The sequence below is a fragment of the Podarcis erhardii genome (assembly GCF_964252035.2).
Source record: "Podarcis erhardii genome assembly, chromosome: 13".
NCBI lineage: Eukaryota > Metazoa > Chordata > Lepidosauria > Squamata > Lacertidae > Podarcis > Podarcis erhardii.
The window spans coordinates 26,394,234-26,416,034 of record NC_138502.1 but is presented as its reverse complement, the minus strand read 5'-3'; the positions used below and the strand labels follow the sequence as shown (position 1 = coordinate 26,416,034).

Sequence of the window (21,801 nt, the reverse complement as noted above, 5' to 3'; positions counted from 1 at the left end):
GAGCTCCCATTGCTTGGTCCCTGCTCCTGCCCACCTAGCAGTTCGGAAGCATGAAGTGCAAGTAGATAAATAGGTACCGCTCTGGCGGGAAGGTAAACGGCGTTTCCGTGCGCTGCTCTGGTTCTCCAGAAGCAGCTTAGTCATGGTGGCCACATGACCCGGAAGCTGTACATTGGCTCCCTCGGCCAATAAAGCGAGATGAGTGCCGAAACCCCAGAGTCAGTCACGACTGGACCTAATGGTCAGGGGTCCTTTACCTTTACCTTTAGGGAAGGAAGGCAGAATCCCAAAGTGGGGTGGGTGAGTGGCCAGTGTAAGGGGGCCATCCCCTGTGCAGTATTTCAACCTTGTGGGGATTCGCAGCTGGTCTTTCCAGCATTTCCCACTTGCCTGGGCCAGCAGGGAAAGTGGTGGTGGGGAGGTCCTGCCATTTCTGCCCTAATCACACAAGCCATCCTTCTCTTCCCTGGAGCAGCAATTCCCGCTTTCACGGCAGCCCTGGGACTTTGACGGATGCAATTAGCTAATTAAGCCTCCCAATTCTCTCCCCCCCCCTTTCTTTACTGGCTCTTGGCGCAGCCTGTTGCTGCAGCAGCCCTCACAATTAGGATGCCTGAGGTGTTTTGACCGCTGGGATCTGGTCCAAACTCCTTGCTGCCAGGATGATCTGGGAGGGAGTGGCTGGCACCCAGAACATCCCCAGCTCTCTGACTCTGGGCTTTCAGCCAGCAAGTCTCATCCTTTGCCTTCATCAGCAGGTCTCATAGCTATCTGTTGACTAGGCTCGGGTTAACTGTGGGGCCTGGGGTTGGGGGGGGCGCAACTCTGCCTTGCTGCTTAGGGTGGAATTCATGCCAGGAGTGGCTGCTTGCTTTCCCACCTCCTTCTCCTTGACAGTGAGATAAGCAGAGCATAAAATTCCAGGGAAAAAAGGCCCCTGGCCTACCTTGGACATTGGTGTGGCTTTTCCTCTTTGTTTTGCATCATTAGGAACGTAGGAAGCTGCCTTATACTGAGTCAGACCAATGGTCCATTTTGCTCTGTGATGCTGACACAGGCTGGCAGCGACTCTCCAGGCCTGCTTGGAAATGCTGGGGGTTGAACCTGGGGCTGCATTGCAGGGGGTTGGACTAGATGACCCTTCGGATCCCTTCCAACTCGACAATTCTATGATTCTATGACCTTCTGAATGCAAAGCAGAAGCTGCCCCACTGAGCTTTATATGTTGCTATTTTGAATCATGGCTGGTGCTTCTGCTTGCCATCAGGAAGGACGAGGTGCTATTCTGAGCATTGGAGCCCCAGTTTTGAACTTCTGGTGATTTCATTCAGTCACTCTTCTGGGTACAGATGCGTCAATATAGGCATGCATTGGCCCATTGACTTGACAGTGTTTCTTCATAGCCAGAAGGGTTAAGAAGAACACATTGATTGATGCCTCCCTCCCCTTGCTTAGATAAAGAAGGGTGTTTTTCCCTTTACTGATCCGTTAAAAAGGCAAAAAAGTGCATGGGGGAGGTTGTACCTGGAAATAAATTAAGCAAGTCACTTTTTCTTTGTTGGAAAAAGGCTTTTGATGGGGCACAATTCACCAGTTTCCCCCCTGCTTTGCTAAAATGCTTCTGTATTTTCGTTTTGCAGACCAAACCAGTGGCATTTGCTGTGAGAACGAATGTGGGCTACAATCCATCTCCCAATGACGATGTGCCGGTCCAAGGCCTGTCTATTTCCTTTGAACCCAAAGACTTCCTTCATATCAAAGAGGTACAATGTGTCACACAGGACCCTGGTCTCCTGTCCCCCACCCCATTACTCTTTAACTTGTGCAGCAGCTGGGCAAGAAAGGGGCTGTGAGAGGCTCTTGTGAGCATCTCCCTTCTCTGCATGGGGTCCAAATGTGCAAGCGACAGTGAGGGGTGATCTGTTGGGGCAAGCTGGCGGTCCACCCACTCACACATGCACACCCACAAGCTACAGCCCCATCTCTCCATGCCCGCTTCGGGTGTCTCACGCTTTGGATGTTTTGCCCCCTGCACTCCAGAAATACAACAATGACTGGTGGATCGGACGCCTGGTCAAAGAAGGCTGCGAGGTCGGCTTCATCCCCAGCCCCGTCAAGCTGGAGAACATGCGGATGCTACAGGAGCAAAAGATGAGGCAGCATCGACTCAGCTCCAGGTGGGTTGGGATGAAGTGGGATGCAGGAGGAGGAGGCTGCTGAGCCACCCAGAATCCTCTGCATAGAAGGTCCCACATTCAGCCCCTGCCATCTTCAGGGAAAGGCTGTCTTGTAGCAGGGCTGAAAAACCCTCTTCCTAAAAAGCTCCTTGGCTTCTACCAGGCATGCTTGACAATACCTGCCAGGATGGACTTTAGGCCACATTCACACCATACATTTACAGCACTGGGAAACCACTTTAAACAGTCATGGATTCCCCCCCCCCCCAATTATTCTGGGAACCGTGGTTTGTGAAGGGTGCTGAGAGTTGGAAGGCCCCTTTATTCCACTTCCAGAGCTACAGTTTGCACAGATTTATTAATCAGTTCCTCTTCTCAGGGAGCTCTGGGAACTGTAGATCTGGGAGAGGAAATGGAGGCCTCCTAACAACTCTCAGCACCTTTAACAAACTGCAGCTCCCAGGTACCGTCCTTGCATAGCCAACCTTCCTCCACAATCAAGAGAGCTAGCAACTTGCTTTCATCAAAACAAAAGAATTCCGAGGACTTTATCTACATTGACCTTAAGAGGTTTTGTGTTAGAGTGAATAGGTGTCTGCCAATTCCAGACCATCTTTCCTCCGGAGGCCCGTGGCTATTTTCTGAAACGTGCTCTCCAGAGTAAAACTAAAATGAAATGGACATGCATCCCACTAGTCTAACACACCCTGACCCTGACTGCAAAAATGTGGATCTTGAAATCCATGTGGATGTCTCTCTAAGTGGATGCCTGATCCTTGACCTAGCCTTGTCTGTCCGTTGTAGACAAATGGGAGGCCAACTCTGCCTTAGCCTCTATGCAATTTACACCAGTTCAAGCCTATTTCATTCTTGTAGTCCCCGTGGCTAATGCCAATTCATTCTGTGTAGTGTCTAAGGGATGGGGCACTTGACAGTTGAGCTAATCTGAAACTGGAGCATAGATCTGTAGTGCAAGTCCATTGTGTTAACGGGGCAGAATGCCATGGAGATGGATGTACATCCAAGGACTATGAAGCCTTACTGGGATACAGAAGTTTACTTTTTTTGCAAGTGAAAAGGTGCTGAGCTTGGACTCAGAGGCTCTTCCCCCTTGGCCCAGCTCTTCCCCACCCCAAAACCTCTTCCTGTTTCCCTGCCTTCCTTTAATGGCTCTTCTGTCTTGCAGTAAATCAGGAGACAACTCCACCTCCAGCCTGGGAGATGTGGTGACTGGCCCCCGGAGACCCACCCCGCCTGCCACTGGTAAGGCTACTCACGCCCAACAGAGAACGGCATAACTGCCACCACCATCCCAGATGGATACTTTTGCATCTTTCTGTGGGACGAGGAGTGTTTGAAGCATCTGAAGGGCATTGCTCACCTGCACCTGCAACAGAAAGAGGTGGTCGTGTCAGACTCTTCCAGTTCATCCTGTAGGTGTGGATGTCCTATTTAAATCCTCTCCCACTTTTTTAAAAAAAAAAATCTCCTTGCTGATCAAAAACTAATGCAGCGGGGAGAGGAGGTTCTGGTCCAGCCTGCTCCCTGCTGTGCTAGTTCCTCCCCCCCCCACCCGCCCACTGTTGCAAGGAAATATTTTTTAACTTGGGAGGATTTTCAAAAACAAAACACAGGATCCCCACATCTACAGTCTGAAGCGGTACAATCCACACCATCAGTTCAGGGCTCTACCACTTTAATCTGTGTACAGACAAGGCCTAAATTCTGTCCTAACAGGCTTCTCATTGCCTAATTGCTGCCTCCTTCTCCCCCGTATGCTCATATACTGTGGAAATTTGGAGTTTTCCATTCCATTCCATTTATTTATTTATGTTCCTCTTCTGGATACACGAATCAGTTTATTTCTTTTGTTTCTGGTTGTTCCTCCTCATTTGTTTTTCTCGTCTTATTCCATTAGTGCTTTTCATTCTTTGGTTGTTGTTGTTGTTGCATTTTCCCCCTGTTTTTTTTCCCCCTTTCCTCCCCTACCTTTTATCTCCTTCCTCCCTCACCCTCCATCCTCCTCCCAGGTACCTTGGACATGACTAACTTAGCTTATGACCCAGATGCCCTTGACTTAGAGGAGGAGGAGGAGGCCACCGAGGAGAACCAACGAACCCCCAAGACTAGTGTTAGCAGCGTCACCACGCCCCCCTCCACCACCAAGCGCCGCCCCTTCTTTAAGAAGGTAATGGTGCCCCCTCTTGCCTTGCACCTGCTTGCTGTGCCATCCTAAGTATGCCTGCCTGTGTGTGTAGGCTTGTTTCTGCCCAGAGATCGAGCGCTTTCGTGCAAATGATGGGGGTGATAGGAGTGGCATGTTCTGGAAGTGGGTTTGTGGTCCTGATCTCCCATTGGCGGAGAGCATAAGCTGGGGGGATGCACATTCCAAGCCGATTTGCTGCATATTACGAGGAAAAGACCAACATGTACTACGGTTATAAAGTGTATACGCGATTGTGTTTGTCACCTGCCTGAGCATACAAAAGGCGTGTTTCAGAAGGGTATGTTCCAGTGATCACACATTCTCCATCCTTGTATGAGTTAAAAGATGCATTGGCAACCAACTCATACCCTCACTTGGGCTTTGGTGGAAGATGTGTCCAATATAATGTGCTTCCTTTCCCTTCTCCCCCTGGCCTTATGCATCCTGAGAAATCTAGTAATTGAACAGTGATCCCTCCGTCCCCTGGGAAGGATAATAATGTAATGCTCTAGTAATCCTCTTCATCCAGGAATGACTGTGGGCAGGATTCCTGCATTGCATTGGGTTGGACCTTCCAACCCTACAATTCTATGATTCTCCCATTTCTTTTTCCCAGTGTAAACCCTTGAAAGTCACAGGTCCCAATCCCCCCCATGGGAAACATGCAAGTGGTATGTTCCATGTGTCCCTCCCATATGTGGATACTAGGAATGCTCCACTTCTATAATCCATTCTCCTCACCTGTGGGAATTATAGCAATGGAACGTTCCAGCATGGGAGCGAAGTGAGTGAAATAGTCAAGCCATTTCCCTTCGCTTGGACGTAGGACTGCAGCACCCCATAAGAAAGCATGAATATGGGATGTTCCAGTGGCTTTCACATAAGAGGGGCATTCCTACTGGTGACCCACCCTTGCCCTGTAAATTCCATCCCGGTATGGCATTTGCCTCCACAGGCCCTTCTTTTCCTCCTTGCGGATCAAATAGTGGGAGGTAGTTGTCTGGAGGAAGGCTGGTTGCTAAGCAACCTCAGGGTTCAAGATGGGAATCCCCAGAGGGCCGAACTGTATTTTACACTAGGAGCCCAAGGGTGCTTTGCAGCAGAGGAGTGCTTTCCCTGCCAGCCACCTTACGCCTGAAACTTTCCTCCGCAGAGATGCAAGGATCTGAAATACAGGTGGATGGGAAGAAGTTTGTCTGGGTGGAGGGGAGCTTTGAGTGTAGAGTGGCTGGCTGCAAAAGTACTAGGGCCTCTCTCCAGCACACTTCTTCCCTGAAAAGTGCCTCCTTCCTGGTGGCTCCTTGCAATGGCAAAAGGAGCCACCAGGCCAGTCATGTTGCCCGCGGTGGCTCTGGCCAATGTGTCATTTGGGTTTTGAGAGGTTCATGGGCATGCCACCATGAGCCACGTCTGTCCACCAGGGTGGGCCAGGACAGCATGGAGGAAAAGGACGCAATTCTAAATCAAGGCAAAGTTGTTCCCTGCCCAAACTCTGAAAAGCCGCCACCTTTCTGCTTTTCTCAGCACTAGTTTTCTCTCTCTCTTGTGCCTTGCCTGTGCTTCCGCTGGAGTGAGCTGTCAGTAACACGCATGCCTTGTTTGTTTTCTCTTGCCTGTCTCTCCTTTCCCCTCCCCTGTGTCCCCACCCCGCCCATTAATGGCGATCACTGGACATAGCCAAGCAGAAGCAGAAATCGGTAAGTAAGCTTACGAAATAATCAGACGAGATGACAGCGGTGGCGGCTCCCTTTGAGCCCTGCCTAATCCCAGCGGGCTTTTCCCCAGCGAAGTTGGCAACTGTGAGGAAACTGACCATGAAACCCCAAAGTCTCTGTGTGAGATTTGCCCCCCCCCCCCGCCGCCAGATACAGGCCCCTATTTCTTTAAGGTAAGCTCAAAAGCAAACCTTGGTTGCAGCTGCATGAAGGTCTTCTTCTGTTAGGTCCATCTTGAATGTCCAGGCTAGTGTTGGTGTCGGATCTGGAAGGCTGAGATCCCTCAGCAACCCTTCTTCCTGCCACCCACAACTCAGCTTTCCTCCCCCATGCCCACAAAATGAAGGTGCTGTCCCCCCTTTAGAAGAATCGCTGAAATTGCTAGGCTTCCAAAAAACAGTGGTGCCTGCAGCGCTGATGTAGCCTGGATCTGGAGCAAGTCTAATGTCTTTTCTCTCTCATTTCTTCCCAGGCGGAGCATGTGCCACCGTATGACGTGGTTCCTTCCATGCGGCCCATCATTCTTGTAGGCCCATCCTTGAAAGGGTATGAGGTGAGGCATTTAGAGAGTTCATGGGGAGAGAGTTAGGGCATGCATAGAAAGTAGGGCTGAGGGGCCAAGAGGGGCTTTCCAAGAGACTTGGGCAAGGGGAGCCCGGAGGGCTGCCATAGATTGGCATGTGTACTCATCTCCCTGTCTATCATTCAAGCCCTGTCTAGGATATCTGCCTGGCAACAGGACTGACATGTCCTGAGTTGCTGTGGCTCCTCCCAATTCTGTTCCTTTGAGCTTACCTCCTACAGGTCATCCCTCCTATCTCGGCCACCAGTGCCCTCTCATTGATTGGCTCCTCACTCTGTTCTTAGTAATCCTCTGGATCTCTCTGCCGATGGGTGGGCATCCAGCTGTGACTTTAGCACCTACGAGTCTGAAGTGGTGGAAATAGGTAGGGAAGTTTGGGGTGGGTCTCCATTTTGATGAGCCTTTATCAAGAACTAGCACAAGCAAGATGCACCCTGATTTCTTCCCCACCCATGCATGTGACTCTTTCGCTTTCTGACTTTTCTTCTTCTCCTCCTCTTCTCTGTCTTTCTGCCCAATCCCAACCCCCTTTACCTTCCCAGGTGACGGACATGATGCAGAAAGCTTTGTTTGATTTCCTGAAACGCCGATTCGATGGCAGGTGTGAGCAGAAGCCTTGGGGACGGGTGGGGATCTGATGTCTTCCATTTGTTCTGTGATCCTTGTATCAAGATCCTGGTGCTGGAGTTAGCATAGGGGGAACCTGAATGAAGACCACAGGAAATGGAAGGGAGGGCAGATTTTCTGCCTCCCACAATAAGTTTTATGCCGTCCCCATTACCATCGGTCCATTTCCAAATGCTTCTTCCCTACTTCCTGGACACGAAGACCAGAAACTTTTGCTAAGGTGCTCCAGTTTTTGTGAATACACAGCTAGATCCAATTGCCTTAAAAACAAAAACAAAAAAGCTGTTTTCCTAGTTCATGAAGTTGTAGGGCACTTCCAGACTGTTGCTATTTTCAGGTGGGATTCTGTCACACACCCTCAAATTCAGGCTGAGCAATTATAGTTGTTTGGGAGGTCTCGTGCCACAACCCCACCTTCCCAAAATATCAGATATGCTGTGATAAGGAAAGTGAGGGGGGAATGCACTGCACACTGCACAGTGTGGGATGACACTTGCTTTGATGCAGTGTCATCTAACCTACCCACAAGCAAATTGGAATAAATGCTTGATAGAGAGGAAGCACCTTAAAAACCTGAGGTTTTCGGGGTTTGTTAAGTGGACACTAAAAGGACTAAGCTTTCACTAGTACTGTAGGTAGTTAGGACTCCCTGTGTTGTAGCACAGCGACAAGGATCAAACAGTCCTGGTAATCAGGGATGCCTGCGGGGAATGATCTTTGCCCCCCTGAGCCTCCACTCCTGTCTTTCACAGAATATCTATCACACGGGTGACAGCTGATATCTCCTTGGCCAAGCGCTCGGTCCTCAACAACCCCAGCAAACACACCATCATCGAACGGTCCAGCACCCGCTCTAGCCTGGGTAAGGCTGCGCTGAGACCTTGGGAGAAAAGCTTGGCTCTTCGCCATCTCTTCACATTTTCTCCCAAGGCCTTTCCCGCGTGGGAAGAGGGAGGCAAAAAAGGGTGACTTTGCCTTTGTGATTGCATGGCACCTAACACCTTGCACGGCACCCGTTTTCAAAAGCTTTTCTTAACCTGCCTTTCCTCTGATCTGTATCAGCCAGGAGCAGCTTTTCCTGGATGCCTCTGGGTTTCCCATAATGCTTTGCGGCAATGCCCCTTCTCTCCCTGTCCCTGGCAGAACTCCCCTTACCCGATCATGAACTTATTTATATATGTACGTATTTGTAAGCCACGCTGTGTTATAAAATACCACAAGGAGGTGCACGCAGCGCTGTGCACGTCAACCACATCAGTAAGAGATGGTTGGCAGGGAACGTCAGGTTTGAAAAGCCCGTCTGAATAACACTGTTTTTAGAAGACACTGCTCCCGCCAAACCTCTATTGGCAAGGAGTTCCACAGGGAGCACCTGTCATACTTAAATACTTGCCTCTTGGTAAAGACCAGCCAGCAGTGGTAAAGACCAGCCAGCCGCCCACCAAGGAGGATGGAAGAGGAAGGTGGGGAAGCACTGCTGGAGACTCCCTTGGTTAGACACTGGCCAGAGAAGGGACTGACAGCTTCCCAGTCCACCAGGGCGGCCCAACACTTGCCTCACCCTGGGTGCCGGCAACCCATGCTATGCCCCTGACAGCCAGATCTCAGGGGCAGGTGGGACCAACAAAACTGCCCCATTAGAAGAAAGACCTCCGCGATCTTGTTGAGCTGGGCACCAGGGCTGTTTCCGTATCATGAAATATCTGTATCCTAAGTTGGAGAGGGACACACTTGGGTGTGCTTGTGAGAGTCTCTCCCCCCACCCCACCCCCGCATCATAATGCATAGTGTGGAAACTGTTCCCAAAAGTCCAGGTTCCGGTGTCAGAAGTGTTGTCCGCGTTCGAGTTCATCGTGGGATATGTTGCCATCTTGTCTAAACCTACCTCCGTGCATGGGGCAAGGATGAGAGGGAACAGGATGCTCCTTAATTAATACCTTAGCCGCCTTCTCTGTTTTCAGTCCCCCCTGCTATGGCATCAGACTTTGGGGATTCTTTTTTCTTTTTTACTGCTCCCCAACAAATCCAACTCACTCTTCTCTTTTTTTTTTCCCCCCTCCTCCCCCGCTTCCCACAATTTTCTTTCCCCTGTGTCTGTGCCTCCTCTTCCTTTCTCTGCTCCTGATACAGATGTCTTGGGTACGTAACCTTTAGCCCCCGCAAGCTCTCGGTTGTCCCCCCCCCCCCAGTGCAAATTTAACTTGCTTTAACTTCCCCCTCCGCAGAATGGGAAAGATGTTGAAATGGAAAAAAAGATCGAAAACAGCTTTTCCTTCTGGGAGAGGGGGAATGGGGAATTTCAAAAACACAGAACAAAAGCGCACCTACGCTTTGGCTTCGCCCAAAAGCGATATGGTTTTTTTTGTTCATTTTGAAATTCGCCCTCGTGTTTGGGAAGTGAAAAAATGGTGAGTCACCACCGTCTTAGCGTTCTCACTATCTTTTCAATTGCTAGACTCTTTACCAGAGTACTGTATTTTTTTAACCTGAACTTAAAATGTGGAGTTGCTGTTGGGGTGGGGGCTGGGGGCGTGAATCGGAATATTAGAAATGAAAATAAGTAAATAATGTTTCTTGCTGGGGGAAATTGCTCAGGGACTGAAAAAGGAGAGGGGACTATTTTTTGTTCCGGTACAGCCTAGTTAAGAAATTTAGCTAGGCAATCTCAGAGCCCATTGATGTTAACGAGAAGAGAACTACAGGGCCGTCCTATACATCTCTACTTGAAAGGCAAGACCTATTGAGTTCAGTGGGACTTACTCCCAGGTATGCAAGTATAGGATGGCAGCCTAAATCACATATCGGTTCCTCAATGGAACCCATGAGATATTGAAAATTCTGGGCTTTGACTGGATCATGCCCCACTTTTAACGTGAAGGTAACTAAACTTTGCAATTTATTGCATGGTTTCTTACTGAAGAAAAAGTGAGGGGCACTCAGCACAGTCCATTGAAAGGAACTTATTGTTTATCTTTCCTCAAGGTGGTGCACGTAGTTCTCTCCCTTTTGATCCTCACAACTGTCCTGTGACAGATAGGTAGCCGTGTTGGTCTGCCATGGTCAAAAAAAAAAAAAATAAAAATAAAAAAATTCCTTCCAGTAGCACCTTAAAGACCAACTGAGTTAGTTCTAGGTATGAGCTTTCGTGTGCATGCACGAAATCTGAAGAATTTCGTATCTGAAGAAGTGTGCATGCACACGAAAGCTCATACCTAGAACTAACTCAGTTGGTCTTTAAGGTGCTACTGGAAGGAATTTTTTTATTTTTTTTTTTTTGAACTGTCCTGTGAGGTAGGCAAGACTGAAAGAGAAAGGGACTGGCCCAAGGGATTTGAATCTGGGTCTCTCCAGTCTGACCACTAACGCCACAATGGATCTCATGCTGGGACCTGCAGGACCATATCCCCAAGTACACAAGATGCTCCTGGGCAGCCATAAGAATCCCATATCCAGCGTCCCACATGCAGAGCAGCTAGTGGACAGCCCAAAGTAGCACCCAAATTACCTGCACACAATCTTTTTTGGGGGGGGGGGGCAGAGCAAGGAGATTTTTGTGTGCCAACCAGCCACTTTACACATGCCTGAAGTAGAAAATCAAAATGGCATCTGCACAACACACACACACACATACTTTCACTAAGGAACAACCCATCAGGATGTTTTCCTACGCAATCCCCCTTGAAATGAATGGGTGCTTCGCAGTTCCTGTTCATTTCATTGGCTCTTGCACAGGGGAACGGAATGCATTCTCCAGGCCCTTTTAACCATGCCCAAAATCTTGCGACCACCACCTCCCCTTGCTTTGCCATAGTACTGCCACGAATCAAACACAGATCTGTGGACGGGGCTGACTGTTGACTATTCAGGAGCCCAAGGAATGGTTTTCTGTCCTCGGGGACAGAAGAGTTGACCTGCATATTTTTTGTTACAAGTGCAACATTTTGCATACATGCTACAACCTGTAGGGTCTTAACCTGCAAGTGAGAATAATGAATTATGGTGAAGTCTGCGCAGGCTGCAGAAGTAGAGCCTTTAATGCTAAACAGGATCTGGAATAGCAAAAGGGAGGTATGAATGGTGCTGCAGTTTCTTTGCATAGCGATGTTGACCATGTCTTCCTTTCCCTGCCGCTTGCCCTCTGCCTCAATAGCTGAAGTGCAGAGTGAGATCGAGCGCATCTTTGAGCTGGCCCGCACCCTGCAGCTGGTAGCCCTGGATGCAGACACCATCAACCACCCAGCTCAACTGTCCAAGACCTCATTAGCGCCAATTATCGTCTATATCAAGATATCCTCCCCCAAGGTGAGCAGCCTTTCTCTTTTCTTCCTCCCGATCACACTAATGGCGCTGGGATTAGGGAAGAGGTTGGCAGAGGATCTTAGACTGTTTTGGTGTCAGATATAATTCAGAAGTCAATACGAGTGAAGGTAAGAACAGCAGATTAGAATGTACCATGTCCGAAGGCAGGGCCAGCTCAAGGCGTTTTGCTGCCTGAGGCGAAGGGCAAGATGGCACCTCCACCAAGGCATGCACAGAAGCCAATTGGACTGACAGTTTTATCTTACTCCAATACTGGTAAAAGTATACTTCCTCAGCACTTGAGGGCAGCAGGATAATGTAGGGGGCATAAGGCAGATCACATGGCACTCATAGCTCTGGCCACACACTCCTCCTCAGCAAATGCTGCCTGAGGCTGCTGCTTCACTCTGCCTCCTTGTAGGGCCGACCCTGTCTGAAGGCTTGTATGTGTAGCTACAGGAATGCCAAGCTAAACAGATCCATTGCTCATTTCCCTTGTGGGCTAAAAATGTGAGTTTGCACTGAGCAGACATACATTTATGAGTGCAAAATCCATAGTTTGGGAAGGGGCTCCCTGCCACACTTCAGATGTGCTTCAAATGCATATTTGAGTGTGTGGTAGAAAATACCAGACTCTGGGGTTTTGGGGTGGGGTGGGGTTCTTTTTCTTTTTAAGAAAAAGGCAGCCACTGCTGAAAGGCAGACAAGTGCCAAACATACATGAATATCATGTATTAAGTAAAGGGACCCCCTGACCATTAGGTCCAGTCGCAAACAACTCTGGGGTTGCGGCTCTCATCTCGCTTTACTAGCCAAGGGAGCCGGTGTACAGCTTCCGGGTCATGTGGCCAGCATGACTAAGCCGCTTCTGGTGAACCAGAGCAGCGCACGGAAATGCCGTTTACCTTCTGCTGGAGCGGTGCCAGTTTATCTACTTGCACTGCATGCTTTTGAACTGCTAGGTTGGCAGGAGCAGGGACTGAGAAACGGGAGCTCACCCCATCACGGGGATTCGAACCGCCAACTTTCTGATCGGCAAGCCCTAGGCTCAGTGGTTTAGAACACAGCGCCACCCGCGTCCCAGATCATGTATCAATGTAATGTAATCAACATCACTTGCAAGTTACTTCTTACAAAACCTGGCAAGTGTTAAACGACCACCGTACGTTTCTCAGGAATCTGCCTTATACCAGTAATCAGCCCTTTGGTTAATCAGGGTTCAGGGTTGTGCACAAAAACTGGGAGCAGCTCTCCAGAATTTCAGACAGGCTCCTGTCCCCCCTCTACCTGGAGATGCCAGGGACCTTTGCATGCAAATTGTGTGCTCAGACACTGAGCTCTGGCCCTTCCCCTCTGCAAAAATCCTGGAATTGTTAATTGTTGTATGAGGAAAAATATGTAAATCAACCCTCAAAAGATTGAGATTTCATGAGAGTTGAAGAACAGCCAGCACTTTGTATGCTTCCTTCCTGCCTGTCATTTAGTTACATATGTCCTGTTCTTGCAATCGCATTTTCAAAGTTATTTTTGCCACTATGAGAGCTAGAACTTTTAAGGCTGCGTGAGTTACCTACCTTGGACTCCTTCCTTCCAGCCTGATTGTTAGGCAGAGTGAGGCAGCTGCCTCAGGCTGCTAAGTGTCATGAAACGGTAATGAATTGTCATTCATCGTTGTTGTGTTTTTTACTGCCAGAGGAGGGGGTGGTTCTGTTTCAGGTGCCAAGCAACTTGGCTAACATTGAGGCGCAATGCATTTGGATTTGGGGGTGGGAGGGAGGAAGGGTTTTGCCTACTTGGGTTGATTTGATCCTGTGAGTGACAAGTCTCACTGTGTTCTGGAAGGCTTCCTCCCCAGTAAGGATTGTACACCCTAAAATGTTTCCTGAGGCTAAGTCCTTGTTAGGCTAGCTGCAGTGATGTGGTGGACTAGGGACAGGAGCACCCTTGGGGCAGGGCCCTCCTCCTTTCCAGTCCTGTTCCCGGCCCCCTTGGGACCCTAACATTTCTTCTCTCCCTCTCCCCCAATGTCTTTACCCAACAGGTGCTGCAGAGACTGGTGAAATCGAGAGGCAAATCCCAAGCCAAGCACCTGAATGTGCAGATGGTGGCATCGGACAAATTGGCGCAGTGCCCCCCTGTGAGTCCTGTGGTACATCTCCCTCATGCTCTTTTCCAGCCCATTTCAACCTGGTGTCCTCCTGACTACACCTCCCATCAAGCCCCTGCTGGTGCAAACCCCTGCTCATTTGATACACACACACACACCAATACAAGCACTTGCGCTGCCTTCCGAAAGCCGGGTAAAGGAGGTGCTGAGCTTTGGGGAGAAGGCATGAGGGCTCTGGCTGGGTCTTAGAGTCCTCCCTCCTCCTTCCCAAAACCTAGTACTTTCCTGGCTTTGGGAAGGGGGGTGGGAGGGCTCTAGGACCCTGCCCATAGCCTTGCACCTCCTTCCCTAAGCCTGGTGCCTCTCTCAGCTAAATTTGGGAAGGCAGTGCAAGGGCTGTGTGTGTGTGTGTGTGTGTGTGTGTCAAATTTTGGCCTCGTTCCCCTCTCCCACACAACAAGGCAGTGTGCGGCCTGCAGGTTCCATATGAAAGTACTCTTGCGGCCCACTTGGTATGAAAAGTTGGCCTGCCCTGATCTAGCTCCATATTGCCTACACCAGGGGTCTGCAACCTTTAAGACAAAAAGAGCCACTTGGAACCGTTTCCGAAGAAAAAAAAACCATTGCGACATTAAAAACAAATATATCTCCGGAGCCGCGATCTGACAGCGTGCAGGAAGGTGACATCGGGACGGTGCGTGACTAACGCACGCACCGCCCCCATCCGACGTCCCAGCCAGTACAGCGCCCGCCACAGTGGGGAGTGTCGGGGCGCACAATGCGCCTCCTCCCCTCGCTAGTATCCGCCCCGGAGCCGCGGCAAAGGTGTAAAAGAGCCACATGTGGCTCCGGAGCCGCGGGTTGCAGACCCCTGGCCTACACTGATGGCCGTGGCTGTCCAGGGTTTCAGACAGGGAGTCGTATCTGGAGATGCTGGGAATTGAACCTGGGGTCTTCTGCATGAAAGGCAGGTGCTCTACCAATCACCCTTGGCCCTTTCCCAAAATTGTGGTCCAGCAACATCTGGAGGGCCACAGGTTCCCCACCCCTGATTTAAGCAGATGCTACACAATCATTATGCCAGCCCACTAGCGACTACCATTGCAACCCTATCCAACCCATGCCTCCACTCCTGGTCCCCTGCACCTATCATTCTACACTCGCTCACAGGGCTAATTCCTTCCCATTCCCCGTCCTCTCTGTCTCTGCAGGAGATGTTTGACATTATCTTGGATGAGAACCAGTTGGAAGATGCCTGCGAACACCTGTCCGAGTACCTTGAAGCCTATTGGAAGGCCACGCACCCTCCCAGCAGCAACCCGCCCAATCCGCTGCTGACCCGCACCATGGCGACGGCTGCCTTGGCTGCCAGCCCCGCCCCGGTCTCCAACCTCCAGGTACAAGTGCTGACCTCGCTCAAGCGCAACCTGGGGTTCTGGGGAGCGAGGGGCAGCCTGGACCAGGGGCTGAGCGGAGCTGTCCGGGTGGAGGAGCACGAGCTGTAGCTTTCGGGGGAACCCAAGATAGTTGTTCGGAAATGAAGAAACGAGCACAGGGAAGCCTTGCTAATGAGGGCTCCCCTTACCTACAAAGGACTTGTCAGTGCTGCTGTTCAGTCAAGGCGATCTCTCTCTTTCGCCTCCCTGCCCCTTCTCCGAAGCTGTCCTGCTAAAGTACACACACAAACACCCCTTTCCCTCGCAATCTGACTTTGATTAAAGGATGACCTCGGCGAGTCACCAGCACATCTCTCCCGCCCTACACCCCGCCGTCTCTTATCTTTCGAGCAATGCTTCCTGGGGACATCAGAGAAGCGTCTCAGCTAGGAAAAGTGGTTTTGTCGTTTAGGGCAGGTTCTGTGGGCTGCTCTGAACCAGATCTAAAATGGCATCACAAAGGAAGGATTTTCCTCCACCTGCTCATGGGAAAGAAGTCAGTTGGCTTTCCAGTGTGCTGTGTGAATGCAGAGCCTGGTTTTCAGCAGGGGCAGGTCCATTATGCTGCCGAGTTGCCCTCAAAGACCCGTTTTGGCCCTGCAGGTAGTGCCTTCCCCCCACTCCCATCTGCCACACATTCTTTGTTCCGTTCCCTTAACACACAGGGTGAATTTGGGCAACTGCTTCACAATCCACTTTTCTAACAAGCAGTGATTTCCAGTCACCAAGTGGCCGGAACCCACTGGACTAAAGGGGTCTGTAAGGTCACAGGGTTTGTACAGGGCCCCACTTTGGATAATTGGCAACATTGGCAGAAGCATCAAGTCTATGACCTTATGGATCCCTTCACAATAACCACGGTCTTCTGCGTTTCTGCCACCTAGTGACAGGAAGTCATGTTTCTTGGGAGGCTGGGGAGCAGTTGTGGCTGCAGTAGATCACATTGGTGGTTATACCTCATCAGGATAACCTTGTCCGCTTGATTCCTATGACCTCAGTGCAAAGCATTTACTGGCAGGCAAAACCATATTGTCAGAATCTCACCGCCAGAGGTGGGTGACTTTTTACATTGACAGTGCCCCACATCGCTGCCTAAACCTTGGCCAAGCCAAGGACCGATTGCCAAGCATAGCAAGCTGAACAGAGCTCCATCAAACTCATCTCTCTTGTGAGCTAAAAAGAAGAAGAAGTTTGCATTGAGCAGAAATAGATTTATTACTGCAGAAGCCACTTTTTTGCTTGGGTGGCGTGATACCTGCCCATTGTTCAAATGTGAATTTGGACATGCTTCAAATGCATGTTTGGGTGTATGATGGGAAACCCCATGCTGTTTCTGTTGTGTCACTTTTTTAAAAAGAAAAGGGCAAACTCTGAAGTGGTTAAACAGAATTGACCACCATTCCCCCAAAGGTGTTTAGCTGTCAATAAGTTTACCACCTTCACATCTGGCTCCCAGTGCTGTTTTATTGCATGGCATGGTAAGTGACTGCTGCTGCTGCTGCTTTTACATATAAATAACAGCAGGTGGTCCAGCTGATCAGCACAGGTGGTTCTGTATGTGTTCTGTGTGATGCTAACTCTCTATCTTCTTATGTCTTAACTAACTGATGAGTTCTCAAACAGGGTGATGATGAGCCTCTCTCTAACATGGTGCAAAGCAGTTAACCATGGGAAGCCCCAAATTCTCTATAACCTTGGAGGAGGCAAAGGGGTAGCTTGAGATGCAAGTTGCCACCTCTTGAAACCATATTTTGCTGCAGGGATGGGGAACCTGATGTTGTTGGACTCCAAATCTCATCAGCCCCAGCCACCACAGCCAGTGGCCAGGGAGAGCCCCAGGCTCCCCATCCCTGCTCTATTCTATACATTGTGCTCTGCACCACGCATAGAATGCCATGCCCAAAGAGCAATTTCAGACAAATGTGACAGATCACCATTCTGAGGATCTCTGCCTGGAACTGTCCCAAACTCCCCGTCCCCCCATCTCCCTCTTTTGCAAGTGTTTTTTGGCTTCTGCTAGTAGGGATGGGGAAGACATTCAGTTCAATTCGCATTTGAAGCCAAAACCTTAAGAAATTTGCACTTTCCGAAACAATTCAAGAACCGAAACGCAGCCAGCCTTCAAGATTCACACTTGCACAAATTTGGCAATGCAGTCCTGCACTTGAACAAAGATTGCAAATATGTGTGCATTAGGGGGACACGTGCACAATATATTAGTGAAAATAACACAGTAAAATGCATTCTGTTAGGAGAAATTGCTTACAACGATGTGTCCGTTAATCTAAACTCAGTAGAAAAAAAGGTTTATTAGGAGAAATTTGCACCAACCTGTTGGAGACGTTTTATGAGGATTTAAAAAAACAACAACCTTCAAATGGCTGTAGAAATGTAGAGATCTGAATTTGAGATGGGGGAAAGTGAGGAGCTGAAACCAATGGATCTTTCCATCCCCATTTGCGAGGGGGGGGATCTAAAATCCATGCTTTTTTGTTCTTGTTTTTGACTTGCTTAACTCCCAGGTCCAGAAAAATCAACTGTCTTTGCAGGGGAAACTTCCCCTTAGATTTCATGAGGTTTGCCAGGCCGGAGTTTGAGAGCCCCTTGTGCTAACCTGTTTTGGGGTGCTGCAGCTGCTGCTGCTTCTGTGTCGTGGCCGCACTAACTCTTGTCTCCTTTCTCCCTTTCTCATGCATGGGGTGTGGTGAATGCCTCTTCCCCACCAGGGACCCTACTTAGTGCATGGGGAGGAGCCGCTCGACCCAGAGCACACCAGCCTGCACGACTATGCGGGGCAGCTGGCTGGGCATGGCCAGATCCGCGCCGCGCCGCCTCCCTCCCACTTTGCCGCCCGGGGCCTTTCCCGCCAAGACACCTTTGATTCGGAGACTCAGGGCAGCCGCGACTCTGCGTACACTGACCCAGCAGAATCCTGCATGGACATCGAGACCGACCCCTACGAGGAGCCGGAGCCTCGTCGCGCCCACTGCCTGGGCCACCGCCGCCTCCAGGGGTCCTGGGAACCTGAGGAACCAGAGCAGCAGCGGGGCCACCTTCGGGGGCACCGCCACCCCCAGCGCCAGGGCTCCTGGGAGGCTGAGGAGCCCGACCGGCAAAACCACAACCGGTCTCTCCGTGGGCACGGCAAGGGGCGGGAGCGCTATTGCCAAAGCGAGGAGGAGGAGGGTTTGCGCCGCAACCACAACGACGTAGAGGACTGGGCGCGAGACGCCTATATCCGCTAAGGCCCTGAGGGGCAGGGCTTTTATCCGCTGAGGGAGAGGCCTCTACCCACGCAGAGCCTTGGGGACAGGAGCTGTCTTCAGTTGCCTGGCACCCGGGGGCAGGTCCAGCCTCTCAGGAGGATTGTCCTTCACCCACCAAGCGGTTTGTGGGCAGGCATATAGCGTTTGCGCCTCAGAAGCAGCGCCATCGCTGGCCGGGTCTGTGCGTGAACTCCCTTTCCTCGCCACCCTTCTCTGGGGCACCCTCCACCCGCCCCTCTGCCTTGCCATTTGTGCCAACAACCTCTTGGACCACCCTCGTCCTGCCAGCCAGCCAGCCAGCACTGCCTGGCCTTTTCCCTCAAGGTCACAAATAATCACATATACCTTAAATAACGAAAGCTCCCCTCTCTCCTCAGAGGCCCCCTCATGGACCTGAAGAGGGAGAGGGCCAGTCTCCACTGGTGCCTGGAATCACCCCAACACTTGGGTGTCAGCTGAGGTAGACCAGCTGACCATGTGCTTGCTGGCTGCCCCTCCTGAGATCCTGCGTGCCTCGCCCCATGCAAGGCCAAACTGCTCCCAAATGAAGAATCCGGCCCTCTCCCCTCTATAGGTTTACACCATCATAGATCTTTTTCTTTGCCTGTCTCGTGGTGCTTTCCTGGCCCAACCGCTGGGGTGCGGGTGGGTGGGATGGAGGAGAGGCAAGGGGAAGAGTAAAAACCATCTTCTAGTTTTCTGTCATAGGATCAGCTTCTCTGCCAGATCCTCTCCAGTGCCTACGAAAGAGAAATCCAACCCCGGCCACCTTAAACTCTCCGGTCCAACCCATCCTCCAGTGCCTCAGCTCACGACCCTCTTGGATGTATGTTACCTGCTGGGCAGATCCTGGGCATGCAGGGTGTGTGTATGTGTGTGTGTTGTTGTGTGCCGCGCTTGGCAGGGAGAAAGGCTCTGGACTGTCCGTGTTCATAACCAGCTGTGGTTTTGCTCTTAACGCTGAGTTTGGAGACCTCTTTCCAGCACGTGTGATAGTTTGGCCTGGGGTGTTTCGCAGGTGAAAAGTAGAAAGGTATTGCCACCATTCTGAAACCAGAGAGGTGAAGTGATCCTTCCTGACTAAAAATGGCCGCCTGCTTACATTTGCTGAAGGTGTGCTGCCTTCTCTCACAGCAGAAAACTGAATCCATCCCACTGTTGCCTCTTCCTTTCGGAGGGTTGTCGTTGGGTTAGAATTTCCCTTTCCATCAAGACTCGGGGAAACCAGCCTGTCTCTGTCTTGCAAAATCAGACTCCTCGGGAGTTTTGCCAGTGTGTGTTGAGGGGAGTCAGTAGCAATTGCTGCTGTGCGTGGTTCTTGTATATCTCCAGTTCAAGCACATGGCTCCCACTGGAAAGAAATGAACGGTGGGATGGATGGAGTGGGCTGCACAGCCGTTAAGTGCAGTCCTTTACCTGCCACCACTGACCCCTCCTGTGCCTGCTTTGGAGCTCGGGACCAAGTGGATCTGCGGAGGCTGTGGGTGGCCTTCAGCCTAGAGATTTTGTCCCTCCCTCTATAAACCCCAGAGGGAAAATAATAGCTGTGGCTGCTTCTCCAAATCTCAGCAGTACCCAGTAGGTTCCAGCTTACCCAGACTCAGCTTTTGGGCTCTTCTCTTGTGCCAAAATCCGCCCTTAGGTGCAAAGACCACACTTTTGAAGGCTGACCCTTCACCCTTGCTCAGAATGTAACTGACGCCCTTGACATCTGAATGCAACACACTTCTGGAGTTTGCCTTTTTTCCCAGACATCTGACAACTACGTTCCACCTTCTCTTGAGGCTGCTAAGATAGGGTTTCGGGTAACTGGGGTGCTTTTTGTTTTTGTTTGTTTAGCGATGTACGTTTTATTCGTGGCATAATTCCCACAAGGCTCCCTGACCCAACTGAAGCCCATCCTCTGTTTCCATCATTCCCTTCTTCCCCTGTGTGGTTTGTAGCTGACACACTGGGTGCCCCAGTCTCCATTAAAACAGCACTGCTGACTTTAGCATGAATGTAAAATTATTTGAGGTGAAGAAACTGGAAACTTGATTGTCAGGCAGAAAATAGCATGTGAAACATGGCCTTAGATCAGCCCTTCAGGCCTTACCTGGGCTAAAGCTCTAGAGAGCTTGGCATATTCAGCTAAGCGGGAGACAAAGACCCTTAATGTGGCCTATGACCTAATCTACAAGTGCACCTGACAGGAACATATGAGCGATGTAAAATTAAAGAAGGCAAGGTACAAGACTAATTGCTAATGAGAAATGCAGGTTGGAAATTGGAAACCTTGCTGGCGTGGGGTGGAGCCTGCCCTTGTTGCCAGGAGGACAATGGACTTGATATCTTCCTGTTCTTTTTCAGCTACAGTGAATCCATCCTCTTCCCAAAAAAATCAATTTGTAATTCCCACAGACATTGCCAGATACTGTTGGTTCTACTGTTGGGGGTGGGGGCAATATTCTGTTAGGGTTGCTGGTGTTGTTCCCATATTTTAAGCTGCTGTCCCTTATCCCAGAGGCTTGTACATCCACCGCACTTTAATGGACATCCTTTATATCAAACGCCGCAGTTCAAAGCGTTGCTTGTTTTCGAAATATTGACCTGGGAGCCTTGGAAGTCCTTTGCGTGTTGAGACATAAAAGACCTTGGAGACAGGAATAGAACACCTGAGTTCCTTAGGTCCAACTTAGCTTTAGGTTGTTTCGTTTTGTGCCACGACCAGGGGATTTAAAATACAAAAGGACAAAAGTGGACCTGGTACACCTTCAAGTTTGCTTCTACAGTGGATTTCACATGTCTGTCTCTCTCCCCTACTGTTTTTAAGAGATACAAATTCACAAGGTCAAGTGCTCTCTACACAACGTTCTCCCCCCCCCCCCAAAACTCAGCCTTTCTTGTTAGGCGAGAGTTGTAAAAGACCAGCAAAAAAAAATATGGCAAAGAGGAGTTGAACAATGAGAAAAGTGAATTTGTTGCTTAACAAGTTAATTTAAGAGAGTTTATTTTATATTATTTATTCTTAGCATTGTTCCGTGGGGTAGGGATTCCTTGGCCAAACTTGAATTCTTTGTAGTACTGTAAATAGCTTCACCAGAAACCCTTATAACTGGAGGTACTGCATAAAGTGGGGAGGCATTTTCAAGAATGTGCTACTGAGTTTTCAGATAATGAAGCATGACCAGTCCCATCCCCTGGCTTATATTTGCATCCCTCTGATTTATTCTCCACTTTGGGTTGTTTTGTTGTTTAATTTGGGGGGTTTGGGGGTAGAGAAGGCTATTGGATATAGAGAATAAATTCTGCCATGTCTCTGCCTCGCCATTATTACAATTGATTTTTCAGTGCTCCAATGACCCAGCCCCATTACCATGGGAATAAAAGTATTTTATAAAATGCA

The 21,801-nt window shown here is 50.0% G+C and overlaps 1 protein-coding gene across 6 annotated transcripts in view; it reads left to right on the top strand.

Annotated features, from left to right (window-relative positions):
- The window catches only part of CACNB1 (calcium voltage-gated channel auxiliary subunit beta 1), a 49,182-nt gene extending 27,381 nt beyond the window's left edge, over positions 1–21,801 (top strand). For 3 of the 6 annotated variants that reach the window (XM_081836990.1, XM_081836988.1, XM_081836991.1), the window contains 11 exons: positions 1,641–1,763; positions 2,041–2,177; positions 3,364–3,440; positions 4,208–4,365; positions 6,571–6,651; positions 7,224–7,282; positions 8,061–8,170; positions 11,459–11,610; positions 13,649–13,744; positions 14,926–15,111; positions 17,877–21,801. In XM_081836990.1, coding sequence (XP_081693116.1) covers positions 1,641–1,763; positions 2,041–2,177; positions 3,364–3,440; positions 4,208–4,365; positions 6,571–6,651; positions 7,224–7,282; positions 8,061–8,170; positions 11,459–11,610; positions 13,649–13,744; positions 14,926–15,111; positions 17,877–18,395 — 1,698 coding nt within the window. In that variant the 3' untranslated portion in view covers positions 18,396–21,801. Of the gene's footprint in view, positions 1–1,640; positions 1,764–2,040; positions 2,178–3,363; positions 3,441–4,207; positions 4,366–6,060; positions 6,081–6,570; positions 6,652–7,223; positions 7,283–8,060; positions 8,171–11,458; positions 11,611–13,648; positions 13,745–14,925; positions 17,239–17,876 lie in introns of those variants that run through there. The other 3 variants (XM_081836992.1, XM_081836989.1, XM_081836993.1) reach the window with 2 other exon arrangements.